Below are 14,701 nucleotides of genomic sequence, written 5' to 3'. Positions count from 1 at the left end.
ATCCAGTCCTTTGTCCATTGACCCACCTACCCATTCATCTGTCCAACCTTCTATCTTCCTTCCTCTCATCCACCCACCCATCCATCCATCCTTGTGTAAAGGACTAAGTTAGGTACTGTGGTGCATATTAAGAACTATAAACACAGTTCTATCTTCAAATACAGTGTGATCTAGGAAAAGTAAATAGAAACACATACTTGAATAACTGTAGTACAAGTTAGAGTATGGCAATTCCAGGATGGTAGGTCTTTTTTTTTTTTTTTTTTTGTATTGGGTACTGAATCCAGAAGCACTTAACCACTGAGCCACATCCCCAGTCCCCTTTTTGTATTTTATTGAGAAATAGAGTCTCACTGAGTTGCTTGGAGCCTTACTAAGTTCCTGAGACTGGTTTTGAACTCGCAATCCTCCTGCCTAAGCTTTCTGAGCCACTGGGATTATAGGTGTGTGCCACAGCCCCTGGCTCAGTATGGTAATTTCTCTAGCTATGTTCTTACTACTAGGGACTTTATTGATTGCAAGTGACATACTTTAGGTTAGTTATGTCTCTCTTTATATGGCTGGATCCAAAGGCTCAAGTAGTATTTTCAGAATTCTGTCTCTCATTGTATCTCTTTAGCTTTCTTATACATGGTGACTTCGTTCTTGGACTATCTCTTTCCTTGTGGCATAAAATTACACTGGAAGCCCCAGATCTGTGTCATTCTTGGATCTCATTGAGGTCTCATGAACACTTCTAAGCCAGTCATCATGGCCAAGAGTCTAGAGTTCACTATCAGCCAGAGTCATTAATCTCCTATATTTGAGCATTTGGAGTCTGAGGAGGGGATGTAGGTTCCTAAGGGCCATGCGGGGTTTGTGACATGTGGTTCAGCAAAGGAAAAATTGATGTTGTTACTGACAAGGGCAGAAGAAGAGGAGGCTGGGCCAGGAAAAGCAGGTGGGGAGAAGGGGAGGGAGGGATGAAGTGGGGAGGAGAAATGCATTCCAGTGTTCCAGGAGGTCAAAGGAGGAAGTGACTGTTCTTGGAATGTTAAGAAAAATATGATTTTTCCTTGAATGTGAGGAAACCAGCATGAGTGTGGAACCCATGTAAGGGGTGGTAGATGCATTTTTCAAGAAAGTTTCACCTCTGTACACTGGTGATACTCTGAAAAGGGAGGGAAAAGTGATGAAAAGGAAAAAAAACGAAATATGTTGAACTGGTCACTGACCATGATACCTGGCCAGTCATAGTTTCTTTTCAATAAGACTGTCCATTTTGCTCTCCTTGCTCTCTCTCTCTCTCTCTCTCTCTCTCTCTCTCTCTCTCTCTCTGTGTGTGTGTGTGTGTCTGTGTGTGTGTAGTGCTAGAGTAGGTACAGAGACATCACCTTGTGCACCTTGGTGAGACTGAATGAAAGTTATGTATCCTTTCTTGTTATTTTCTGCATTCTGACTCACTGGTATTCCCTCTCCACTTTGTTGCAGTTTTATTGCAAATCAGAAAAGGTTAGAAATCATCAATGAAGATGATGTTGAAGCTTACGTGGGACTAAAAAACCTGTGAGTACTCAGGACTTGCATACATTAACTCATAGATTTTTCTTGTACTCCACTGTGGTAAGCAAGGCATTTGCTGGTTAGTTCTAATATGCCTGAAATTATGTGTTTTCGTAGGACAATTGTGGATTCTGGATTAAAATTTGTGGCTTATAAAGCATTTATGAAGAACAGCAACCTGCAGCACATGTAAGTAGATATTGATTCTTTTGCTTCCCAGGACCCAATCTATTCAGTATTTTCCCCTTCTGTTTATTTTCCTTCTTTTCCAACCTTACACCTCCTTTTTTCAAAAGTTAGTGTAGCTGTGATAATAGCTTAGAAACATTAGCTCTGAGTTTGTTTGATTTCTGAATGGCTTCAGAGGGGTACTTAGAACAGCCTGTTTATTCCCTTTCATGAATTCCTGGGCCATTTCCATCTTGGACAGAGCAATAGGCCAACAGCAAGGAATCTGATGTGAAAACTATGTCCTTGTACAGAGTCCTTGATTATTTTCCCTGGAATCAAGACATGCTCCCTGGAAGACATCAAACTGATGGAACTGAAAGAAGCTGACGTGGCTTTGCCTTTTTTAGGGAACTAAAAATTACTAATGCTTATCCCACTCCAATAATAGGTCTTCTTTTGAACCTTCATTTTCTCAATACTGTCTATTGTGGATTGATACAAGTGGAGGAAAAAAAAATCAATCCTGGGATGTGCAAAAGATTCGGACATTTATTAACTGTAGGAAATGTTTTCCCCTGAATCATGGGTGCCTTGTCAACTGAGGTCAAATGGAAGTACGGAAAATCAGTTATTATATGGTTTGCTGCAAAATCTTCTAGATAGCATTTGAGGTAATAAGATGTGGCCTTCCTGGGAAATTTTTTCATTAAATGGTCACTCAAGTAGAGAATGTCTATGCATAACTAAGTTCAGATTGATATCCCCATTTCCTGAGTTCCAGAAGGAGCTTCTACCAGCAGATTGCTGTGTGCATTCACTGGATTTGTTTTGTAGACCAAGTCCCCTGTTCAGTGATACTTTATATGTCTCATAGTCCACATTGTGTCTGTAGAGTTCTCACCATGTTATCTCACTTGATTTTTTTTTTTGAGAATTCATAGGGAAGAATTTTAGAAATGTCCATTTCACAGTCCTGATCAGTTTGAGGAGGTTCTAGGACTTGCCCAGGTGGCAGAATTATGACTTGAGGGCTAACCCTTCTCCATGTTCTTATAATTAAAAAAGTACAGAAAATAAAATTTGTGCCATCCATGTAATTAGAGAATCAGCTCTTCTCATAACATTTGTCCTCTTTCTATTGTTGGGAAGAACAGTTCCCTGACTTATTTCCATGCCAGTTATAAAAGAAATTCTCTCAGAGCAGATTGCTTGGATACTCTATGGAGATTTGTTGATATCATGGGAAAATCTTAATTTCGTAAAGCCAATATCATGATTTCCGTTTTTATAGGTGGTAATAATGGTGAAGTCACTTTAAAAATAGTCTGGGCAGTTAAGATATAAAACATTCTGCACAAACATAATAAAACTCTAAGGAACTTTATTAACACATTTCATTTAAATGTTTTTTGGCTTCATCTCTAGTCAGTTTGCTTGTACAAATCTGATGTCTGCGTAGGCCTTGGTAGCATAAACAAGAGAGAAGTTGGATAGAAGAAAAAGGCAAAATGCTGTAATGCAATCACTTTAATGTAATTAATGACCTCAGTGGTTAAGTTCTGGTATTTTCATTACAGCTGACCTTAGACCCAAATTACTCAACAATCACATTTCACTGGCTGTTTTATCACACCACCTAATGTTGTGATTTGAGCAGTGGGCTCTGGTTAATTGCAGTTTATTAATAGACCTTGTGTATTGTTTTTATGTTGATATATAGTAGAATAATTTTTAAAATGTTCTAGGTACAATACACAGCTTAGAGTAGTATCATTTGAAAATAGAAAACTAAAAACATGTATGTGTTTCATATAGTTTCCTTACGACAGTTGAGAAACCAAGTGCAAATGCCCTACTGATATTTGTAGTTATGGTCAAGTAGCAAGATGGAGTGAGATTAGGCAGGTTTTTGAGCGATTATGAAGAAGTGATCAGATATCAGTAAGCTTCATATATTCACACCATGAAAGAAGATCTTATTCACCAAACTATGAAATTAAATATAGTCGTTTGCTTTTGAGGAGGGAGGAGTCGGGTCAGGTGTCTGCCTTTCTGGACCTGAGTCCCAGACTCTGCTTATGACTGAAGACTCTGGAACCAGCTCTTCCTTTGATTTAAATTACTCTCTTACCTCAGTTGTCAACACAGTGGGGTGCAAGGAGCTAATGAAGAATTGTGCATTAAAAGTTGTTTCTCTATTTGTGGAATATACTGATTATTTCTCTGAGTCTCCCTGACAATATAAAAATGTGTACAAGACCAGTTCTATTTCACTTTGGGTTTTAGGAAAATTCCAATTGGATTTTCTCCTTTGCTTTCACCACTTTGCTCCCTTCCCTGGCCATTCTAGCATCATGTGGTGACTGTTCAGAGCCCCAGTTACTGGTCACTGAGAGTATTTCTTGGCGCCTTTCATTCCTGCCTAGCCCCTAAAAATCAATCCAAGGACTGTGAGAAAAGCTAGTATTTGTATTTTCCAAGGGGCTTTGCAGAGGTGCTAATTAGCTCCTTAGCGAAGTTCTATAATCAAACAGTAAGAGGATTGTTGATTTTTTTTTCTTTCCTTCTTCCACTTTTTTGGCTTTTGGCCCCAATAATAAGTATGGTTCATAAAACTCATCTTGTTCTTTGGCCCGTAACCCCGCTCTGCACTGTGCTGCTGGCAGCCTGACACAGGCATCTGCTTCCAGTGCGGGAGGTTTACTAGCTAACAGAGAGAACCTGTATAATTTTTTTCTCTTTTCTTTTTTTTTTTTTTGGATGGAAAGAGCGGGGCGTTTTGGTGATTTTTTTTTTTCCTCTCAGATAAAAGTGCTTGTGCCTTATAGACTGTGGGAAAGACAGGAGGATTGACTTTTCAGTGAAACCCATTCTTAATTCATGCTCCGAAAAGAAAAGATTTATGTGGGCACATTTTACAACTTCATGTGGGTGAGCACTTTACACTCAGTGTGAAGAGAGAAGATGCAAGTGTAGAAGCTTCGAAGGAGGGTGTCCTGAGTAGGTAGGGGTTTGGATGGGTAGAGATCTTAAAGAGAATTCTACAAGGAATGGACATACACAGACTTGAATTATGAGCCACTAACGAGGCATGTTCTTTATTCATTAACCAACTAGCTGTAGCTCATGCATTACCACCTGGGCTTTAATCCCTCTCTAAAGAGGGCCGGTCAGACACACCAGGACACTTCCACCCCATGATTTCATCAGGCTGACACAACAGACTGGCCTCAGGTAAGGGGCCAGGACTACAGTCACCCTCAGATCTTACATTTTATCTGACGCTCAGCCCAACCCTTGCTTTCCTCAATAAGAAGAAGACTTTAAAAGCCTTATGATTTCTTCTGGTTGGTCCAGGTCTTGGCTGCTTTTTTTTTTTTTAAATAAAAGTTGATGCTTGTTTACATTTATATCACTTATTAAACATATGTCTCGAGGCCCAAGAATTGGACACACTTTACATAACTTCTAGCAATAAATAGATTTTTACAGAGTGAGCCAATTGCCAGGATTATGTCTGGGAAATTGACTCCATGGTCTCATGGCACTGATTATTGGAAACTCCCATCCACTGAATAAAATGACATATTTGGAACATACCAAGAAATTCATTATTCTTTTTTTTAACCATAGATATAACATCTTTCATTGTCTGTTTGGTCCAGATCTCATGTTGGTTATGTTGCTGGACTAGTTCAAGATGAAATCTGATGTATTCTTTATTTTTTGATTTTTCATTGTTCTCATTATGGAATTATTCACTTGTCTCAGTCATATATAAAAAGTCCCAGCAGAATTTATCAATCAGAATGTGTGTTCTTTTCCTAAAGTCATCTGAAATTTCATTAAGCACGGATTCAGAGCTTTGTGTGTCATGTAACTTCAAGATATTCATGATACTCTTTAGTTTTAAAGTATCTTTCCCCCCTAGTGAGCTGGTAGTTTTAAATCTTATTTTATTTTACATATCTTCCTATTAATTGCTCAAGAGGTCAGGCTCTCTACAAGGTATATAACTTATTTTCTGAATAAAAATATGAAAAATAAGCTTTTGGGTAAAAAAAGAAAGAGATTGGAAACAGAAAATATATATTCTTCTTCTTCCCAGTAAACAGGAACTGTAGGAGGAGCAGGGTAAAAACAGAGCTATCACTCTAAGAGAGAGAGATGATTGGATCTCAGTAAGACATGTACTAAGATCAAATAAAATTATATTTTGAAAACAAAATCTCTATTTGAATACATTGTTCCTAAGATGTAGCATTTTAAACTCACATTTAATGTTTTTGATTCCTTTCAGCAATTTTACCCGAAATAAACTGACGAGTTTGTCTAGGAAACATTTCCGTCACCTTGACTTGTCTGAGCTGTAAGTAATGAGTGTGTGGCGTTTGGGGGAAATTTTTCAAAGAAAGGGATAATTAAGTATTTTTTTAAGAGAGCAATATTGCAAGACTACATTTATATCAAAAGTCTTGAAAAATTATTTCGTGAGTTTGGGCTTCTTGTTCTTTTATCCTTCTGAAAACATGATTTAGTAATTAAAAAATAAAAATCTTAATAGTAATGCATCATTTATGAAGAGCTTGAATGTTATTTTTCCAAAATATTGTGTAATAGAGGAAAGAATGGAAAAAACAGGAGGCTTTGCATTAAATGGCTGTTTATATCTCAGAGCATTTTTGGTTCTTGTTACAGGCAGGCCCTAAAATAAAGCACCCTCATCAAAGAGGAAATGACAGTGGGAAAAACTCTCTCAGCTTCTGTCCTTTAGGGCCAGCTCAGGTGTAGGGAATGTTGGAGGAGGGGATGTCCTCCCTTCCCACCTGTCATCGTGAGATTTGCTTCTAGGTCTGACACTGCATTCAGTATTTATCCTCATGTTCCAATTTCCTCTGCTGTAAAATGATAGGAGAAACATTTAAATGTGTTGATGACTAACGACCAGCATTTCAAGTGTGCTCAATGCTTGGTGTTATCACTGTGAAGCAACTGTGAACTGTTGCCATTCCTCTGTGTTAGATGCTCCAAAGAGCCCTGAGGCGCAGGTTTTGTGTGGCACATGTGGGCCTGGAAGGACAAGCAAGGCCTTTGAAGGATCGGAAGTGGTTTTTGCTTAAACTATGCATTTCCTGAAACATGAAATATTTTTATGAGAATCCATCCCTACTCATGAGGAATTTGTGCAGATTGGAAGATGCCACTAGAGAAGAGACAGTGTTGATAGATAGGAACAGGGGCTACATGGCAAAAGTCTTGGCAATTGACAATTATTTGGAATAAATTGAATTCAGGGAGTTGAAGCCCTAATGTTTCATTTTTGAAGATATTTTTAATTGACACATAATAATTGTACATATTTCTAGGGTACAAATTATGTATTGATACATGTATACAATACATAATGATCAGGGTAATAAGCACATCCATCATTTCAAACATTTATCAATCCTTTGTGTTAGGAGCATTCAAAATACTTTCTTGTAGCTGTATTGAAACATGGATGATATGTTTCATTCATGAAACATGAATGAAATATTGTTGACTGTAATCTACCTACTGTGCTATAGAACAGTAAACTGATTCCTTCCATCTAGCTTTAGTTTTGTATCCAGTTACCAATCTGTCTCTATTACCCCTCCCTACTATCCTCCCCAGCCTCTAGTAACCACTATTCTATACACTACTTCTGTGAGATCACTTTTTTTTCTATTCCACATTTTTTATTGGTGCATTACAGTTAAACATAATGGTGGGTTTTATTGTTACATATTAGTACATGCATAAAATATAACAGTACGATTTTGCCAATATCACTCCGGAGCACTTGAGGTTAACTTCTTTAGCTTCCACATGCTTGTGAGCACATGGTATAACTGTGTGTGTGTGTTTATGAAAGATGTCTAGACATGCAAATGAAAGGAGAATATGAGATCTAGTAGGGTAAAGCACTCGGTGTAAAAATGTTGAGTACCACTGCATAAAATTTTGTGAGTGGATTAAAAATTAGTGTTTTGGTTTCAAATTCATGTCTCAATATTCTCCCTACAGCACATTTAATCAATTCATTCAACAAGTGCTCACTATGTACCTGTTACATATCAGAATGACGAGGCCATGGGGCTACAAGGAGAAAAGTTTCTGTGTTAAGCATTCTGTTCTCCAGGGGGAGAGATAGAAACCTAAACAGATCAGTGTAACATGCTGTAAAAATCATTGTGAAAGGAATTTGCACAGCGAGCTGGAGGAAGGAGCCGGCCGTCTGCCAGTGTTGTGTGGTCATATGAACATCGCTCTATTTATAATCAAAGCATCCCTTCGCTTCTTTATCCCTTCTGCTGATTTAATTACACCCTCTTTTTAGAAAGACTTTAGTTTTTCATCTACTCAGAACTCTAGGAAACATCTTGGATTACTGGGGTTTAAACTGATTGTGGGTCTCTTCTGCATTTTATTCTGTATCTCATAGTGTCAAATCCTATTTTGGTGTTTGAGGGATACTTGGAAGCGATGAGGCAGACACAAATTAAGCCAGTCTACCATGACCACATTTCCCCCAACGAAACTCCCAGAAAACTCTCCAGGGATCCCTGAGATTCTTAGAACCCAACCAGAAAAACCACAGGAGTAAATGATGTTGCAAAGCCCAGGTCCTGTCCTCACGGAAATCTTAAGTATTGTGGTTAATGCCAGGCAGAGTCTATGTAACGATTTTAAATGGCTTCATTTAAAGGCTCATTACCATAAATGGAATTCATCTTAAATAGGCCACTGAGTATTATAAATAAGCATTTAAAGATTTTTTTTCCTGTGGTTTTTATTTTCCTCTTGACCACTTCCCTCTTCACCCCTTGTAGGCCACAGGAGTCCAGACAGCATGGCTGAGGTCTAAACACTGATGATTTTCTCTTTGCAGACCCTTCCACAGTAGTCTAAGAAGCTTTATCTGGAGCTCAGTTGCCTGGCCCTTAGAAATCCTGAGCTTGGTGTGTGTGTGTGTGTATGTTTATGAAAGATGTCTAGAGCTTCCTCCCAATTTTTCTCTCTTAACTTTCTTTGATGAATGAAATGGACCTTGGTTACATCATGCAGAAAGCCAAGAGAGCTATACCTTTATCTTAGATTTTTACTTATAATCTAATTTAAAATTGTGATAAAATTATACTGCTCTTTGGTGAAGTTTGAGTTTGGAGAATGACAACATTATAGTCTCTGGTCTGATTAGAAATAAGTATATTAGTGTTCCTGAAAACTTATTTTTGGCATCTTCACTTACACTCTTAATAGAGACTAGCCATGATCAATTTATTATGGTGCCATGTTTTCCCTGTTATAAGACATTCTTTCCTATAGTTTGTTATAGCTATTTCTGTCCTTATCTTGTTTTCCCCATTATCCTGCAAGGTTTAGCATTGCCTTGCATTCTTTAGCCTCTACAATGTTCACAATAATAGCGGCTCAGTAATTATTAGATAAATGAATGAATAATAAGTATTGTCATGCTATGAAAGTGGGTATGACTTCCAAATGTTGCTGGCTAGAAAGAATACATAATGTTGTAGCATTTCATAAACACTAGTGTAGCTAAAACTAAAAAAGGAGCCTGATTGGGTTTCATTTTTATTCCATGTAGGATCCTGGTGGGCAATCCATTTACGTGCTCCTGTGACATTATGTGGATCAAGACTCTTCAAGAAACTAAATCCAGTCCAGAAACTCAGGACTTGTACTGCCTAAATGAAAGCAGCAAGAATATTCCCCTGGCAAACCTGCAGATACCCAATTGTGGTAATTTCTTTTTAAATCAATGAGTTCTAGTTGCTATTAATTATTCTAATTGCCTTGGTGTGGTAAAGAGTCTGGGAGGATTACCACTATCCAGATTTTATATAGTGTGCTGTTGATGTCTCCGGTGAATCAGACAACATTTGTGTGCGGTGTGAAGTCATTTGGGAGCAACTTTACTGAATATTCTTTTGCAAGTAGAATATCGATTCTGAATGGTTGACTTTAAAGTGCCTAGAGAAAAAAAAAGCATACTGTTTATTCCATTATTTGTTCATTTGTTTGTCTGTCCATTGGTACATACATACATCCCCAAAATATCTAATGGTGTGGTTCTTTTTTTTTTTTTTTTTTAAAGAGAGAGTGAGAGAGGGGAGAGAGAGAGAGAGAGAGAGAGAGAGAGAGAGAGAGAGAATTTTTAATATTTATTTTCTAGTTCTCGGCAGACACAACATCTTTGTTGGTATGTGGTGCTGAGGATCGAACCCGGGCCGCACGCATGCCAGGCGAGCGCGCTACCGCTTGAGCCACATCCCCAGCCCAATGGTGTGGTTCTTCAATAGTCACATATACACTTGATTAGCACCCAGGCCTTGTAGAGGGCAGGATCTCAGGATGATGAAATGTCCTGGCAGTACAAGCAATGCAATTCAATCCAGTATATTCCTTTAAACTTGTCTTCCTGCCAGATGTCTGTGTCTCTTGGTGCGGCACCCTACGTCTGCCCTTACACCTGCTTGTCCCTATGTCTGGGTTCAGGATCTACTGCTTTACTGTTGTCCCCATTCTTTCCCTCAGCATTTTTATCTCCAGAATTTAAAAGGGCACCGTATGGCAAAATCACAGCTCTATGTGAGAGCTGGTGTGTTACAAGGAAGGAAAATCAAAGTGTTCTGGTGAGGATTTTGCTGTTCTGCCACATACCTCTACAGTGCCCACATAGGCATGTTAATCTTTCATTTTTATCTTAACCAATCAACAAGTTCACCATTATGTCTCATTTGGCCTACCTGCTGGTGGCACAGCAGAAAGCCATGTACACCTGGTTCTTGTCCACAGGAACCTGTGTTTTAGCCACAGACACCCTATTTTTGGTTTTGGGACCCTGTTTGAGATCCATTTTTTATTTAAGAAAAATATAACTGCTAACTTACTCTAAATGAAACATAATGAAAATAAACAAAAGTGTTAGTTTCTTACCTTGGAGGACGTTAGAAGACTGTTCTACCATTCCCACAGATTTTTCTATCACAAATAGAGCCCTTTGATTTCATAATGGAAATCAGTCTTGGTTCTCTTGCCACATTTCCTCAGTTTTCTTTGCTAGTCATCACTTTAAAAAAAAAAAAACAATTTTTAATATATTTCTTTTCCTGATTGATAAGAAAGTAACTGTTCTCTGTTCTGGTACAAATTTGCACCACTGAGAGAAATTGCCTAGAGGGACAAGAAGTTCAGTGTTGAGTCACCTGGCCTTTGGCTGGCCTCCAATTCCCCATGGCTGTAGTGACCACACTGGTCCAGCAACCACTGAGAGGAAAAGAGAGAAAGCATCTGACTCCTGCTCTGATTTCTCAAGCTGCCTCTTAATAGATGTCTGCTTTGTCCTTGCCTGAAAACAATTCTCTTTTTCAATTTTAATTTTTGGCCATGTTGTCTTACTAGCATGACAGTGGCACACCCCACCGTGTGTGTCATGTTGGACCATTGTGATCTGGGTAGAAGAAATGTAGGGCATGAACCCATTAGTATTAATCAATTTGTCAGCTTTCAATAACTTTTAAAATTTCTTTTTCCTACAAATTTCTCCATGGATTTTGTGCATGAGAGTGAGATTTTTAATCCACTATCATGAGGGCATAGGTTTGACTGATCCATGAGGACATTCATAATGCATTTCAATGTCGATGATGCTTATCAAAGAGTGACATTATGTTTCAGGTGAATTAACACTAATTTTCTTACCCCTTTTGTGTTTTTAAACTGTTTTATTCTTTCCCAGTTACTTTTTTTCTTTCAGAGTGTTTTTACTTATAATTGCACAAATAATAATGACGTTTCACTTTGTTGTGAAAATGATTTCCTATATTACACTCAAAGCTTATCTTTTTCTTCTTCATGACCATGTCAGGTTGGAAGTAATTGATCCATCAAATCCTTTTGAACTCCAGCGTGATGTTCATGGTAGAACATATCTGAATTAAACTAATTATTCCATTTTAGTGGGCGCTTTGCTATTTTCCATTACTATCACAGTGCTTCCAAAAGCCTCCTTATTCATGTTCTTTGTACTTATGTGCAATTAAAAAGATTTTTCTAGAGTATGTAGTAGGAAACAGGATTTTTAGTTTACATGGTTTGTACATTAAAAATTGGCTACATTCATTTATTGACACCCTAGCAAGTTATGCCTTGGTATCAGAAAACTTCTTAGTTTTGTCTCTTAAAAGTTGCTGTCATTACTTTCCAGTTTGTATTTCCCTGATTGCTACTGAGTATCTTATATATCCACTAGATTGTGATTATGCTTTGGTGAATTGCTTCTTCATAGGCTTTACTTATTTTTTATAGTGTTTTTCTTTTATTTTCATTGAGAGTTTTTTTTGTCTTGTTTGAAAGTTTTAAATTGTATTTGTATTTTTTGAAATATATATAAAGCTAAAGTATGTACAATACCTATGTCAACAAATATTTTTTGCAGGTGTCTAGAGGTAATGACCAAAAGATTGGAAAAGTAACTTTACTTTCCTATACTTCTTCCAACCCATCCCTCAGCTTGGGACTTTATTATTAGATTCGTACCCCATTTTCTTGAAGTTTTCCAATTTCTTTGTCTGTCATTGTCATTGATTTTTTTGTATCCTGTGACTTCCTCTTGGAGTGATTTTCCCTTTTGCTGGTTTACATATTTTAGTATTTCTTTCAGAGAAATAGAAAAAAATATCTCCCAAGTTTTTGCCTGATCGAAAATCAGCCTGTACTTTTTCTTCTCAATGGAAATGGCTGAGTTAAAATAAATTATACTCAAAATTCTTAGAACTTTGCAGGTATTTACGTGTGTGTGTGTGTGTGTGTGTGTGTGTGTGTGTGTGTAGTACTGAGATTGAACCCATGGGTGCTCTACTTCTGAGCTACATCCTCAGCCCTTTTTTGTATCTTTTATTGTGATACAAGTTCTTGCTAAATTGCAAGGCTGGCTTTGAACTTGTGATCCTCCTGCTTCAGCCTCCTGCATCAGGGTGATTACCACATTCTTTTTGTATACAGTGTTGCTGAGGTCAGTGGACGCTTGTTTCTTGCCAAGTAAGTTATGCTTCTCTTTTTCCCCTAGAAGCTTTGAGAATTTTCTCCTTATTCATGTTATTCTTAAACTTCACCCCAATGTAACAAGGTACCAGGTGGTTTTAGAATTGTTTGGCATGGGGGGGGGGTGCCCTTTCAATATAAAGTTTCATGTCTTCAGTTCCAGAAAAATGTTCTTATTGATTTGCTCTGCATATTTTTTCCATTTATTTTTCTGAATGAATTTTCACTGGATGGAGACAGGACACATCCATTTTGTTGGATGGAGACAGAAGTATTCTGTCTTCATCTCTTTCAACCTTTCTGTTTTTAAAATTTTGAAAATTTGTTGGTGTATTATGATTATTCAGGGTTGGTTGTGACATAGTTGTACATGCACAGAACATAATTGGATCAAGTTCATTTCCCACCTTCTCAATCTTTAATAATTTTCATTTGCTGTCCTTCTGTGTTTATAGTATGAGAGAATTGGTTTGCTCACTACTTTGCTCTTTAGTTATGTCTTCCACTTTTGGATTTTTTTTCCCTTTTGACTGCTGATTTTTACTTTTTACAATTTCTGGCTCATAACTGACATGGGCTTTCCCATGCTGGGGTTCCCCCTGACTCTAGGTGTTAACAGCAGCACCTAGCATTATCTTTTTCACTTCTGTAAGGTTCCCACACTGGAGTTAACTATGACTGTTGCTGGATGCACTGCCCAAGATGGGAGGTTAGACCCACTCAGAAAGGTTATTTCTCATTCTGCTTCTACTCTTTTCTTACCCGCTCACCCTGAGGTTTGGTCTATGCAAGCCATGCACTGTCCTGAGGTTTTGTTCCCCTCCTAGTTTTGGATCAGCCCAGAGCCACCCAGCTTTGTATAGAACTTACTCACATGTCCACTTAGGGCCCTTCTGGTTTTCCTTAATTCTGTTCTTCTGCTTTCTCTTGTTCAGGGGCTCTTCAGAGTTTCTTGTCCATCCAAGTTTGCTTTCTCATTTATATCATGGTACTGGATCTTAGAAAATATGTTTTTTAGAAAATATTTTTTCTAGATTTTGGGATGAGAAGGGGAAGGTTTGAGTTTGGGACTTAGATTAGTAGTAATTTTCCTTATGATTGTTTACCAGCTGTGGTTCTTTAAAGAGAAGGTAGATAGTTGAACAGAAAATTACACAAGTGTTGTATTTAAAATCTTTCTCTGAGATTCTATATTTAAGAGACCAGAGAACAACATGCTAATATCTTTAAATTAAATTTCTTGTTTTTTTTTTTTTTTAAATGATTCATGGTCAACTGTTTTTTTTCTTAAGCTGTGCTGTTTTTTTTTGGGGGGGGGGGTTACCCACTTGAGCCACATCCCCAACCCCCTCCCCTTTTAAATGTTTTTTGAGACAGGATGTCCCTAAGGTTCTGAGCACCCCACAAGTTGCTGAGACTGGCCTCAAATTTTCGATCCTCCTGCACTCTTGTAATCCTAGCAGCTCAAGAGGCTGAGGCAGGAAAACTGCAAATTTGAGGCCAACCTCAGAAACTTAGTGAGGTCCTAAGCAACATAGGGAGAGCCTGTCTCAAAATTAAAAATAAAACAGGCTGGGGATGTTGCTCCTGGTTAAGTGCTTATATTTTCAATCCCTGGTACTCCAAAACAAAACTACCCCCCCCCCAAAAAAAAACCCCACATCCATTTTGTTTAAGTCATAGATTCAATAAGTTCATCTTCTTCCCACACTCATTTTTGGATGAAACTTTTTATCTAAATCAGAATCAGCTGAGAGTATGGTCTTGCCTGTTTCCTCATTGTGAACCAGTAATTTGCCAATGACCATGGTCATTGTATTTAGTTTTCAACAGTACCATTTTCATTTCAACAAGAGAAAAAGCGATTGGGATTTCTTCTCTTTGTTAGATGACTTTA

The 14,701-nt window shown here is 37.9% G+C and overlaps 1 protein-coding gene across 4 annotated transcripts in view; it reads left to right on the top strand.

Moving 5' to 3' along the window:
• Nucleotides 1-14,701, top strand: part of Ntrk2 (neurotrophic receptor tyrosine kinase 2) — a 352,936-nt gene that overhangs the window by 27,512 nt on the left and 310,723 nt on the right. For all 4 annotated transcript variants that reach the window (XM_077797810.1, XM_026410618.2, XM_026410617.2 and 1 more), the window contains exons 2-5: nt 1,471-1,545; nt 1,660-1,731; nt 6,014-6,082; nt 9,347-9,501. In XM_077797810.1, the coding sequence (XP_077653936.1) occupies nt 1,471-1,545; nt 1,660-1,731; nt 6,014-6,082; nt 9,347-9,501 (371 nt within the window). The remainder of the gene's footprint in view (nt 1-1,470; nt 1,546-1,659; nt 1,732-6,013; nt 6,083-9,346; nt 9,502-14,701) is intronic.

This window comes from Urocitellus parryii, chromosome 4 (assembly GCF_045843805.1).
Source record: "Urocitellus parryii isolate mUroPar1 chromosome 4, mUroPar1.hap1, whole genome shotgun sequence".
In the NCBI taxonomy this organism is placed as follows: Eukaryota; Metazoa; Chordata; class Mammalia; order Rodentia; family Sciuridae; genus Urocitellus; species Urocitellus parryii.
The sequence above is the reverse complement of the archived record's forward strand: the minus strand, read 5'-3'. Positions and strand labels throughout refer to the sequence as shown.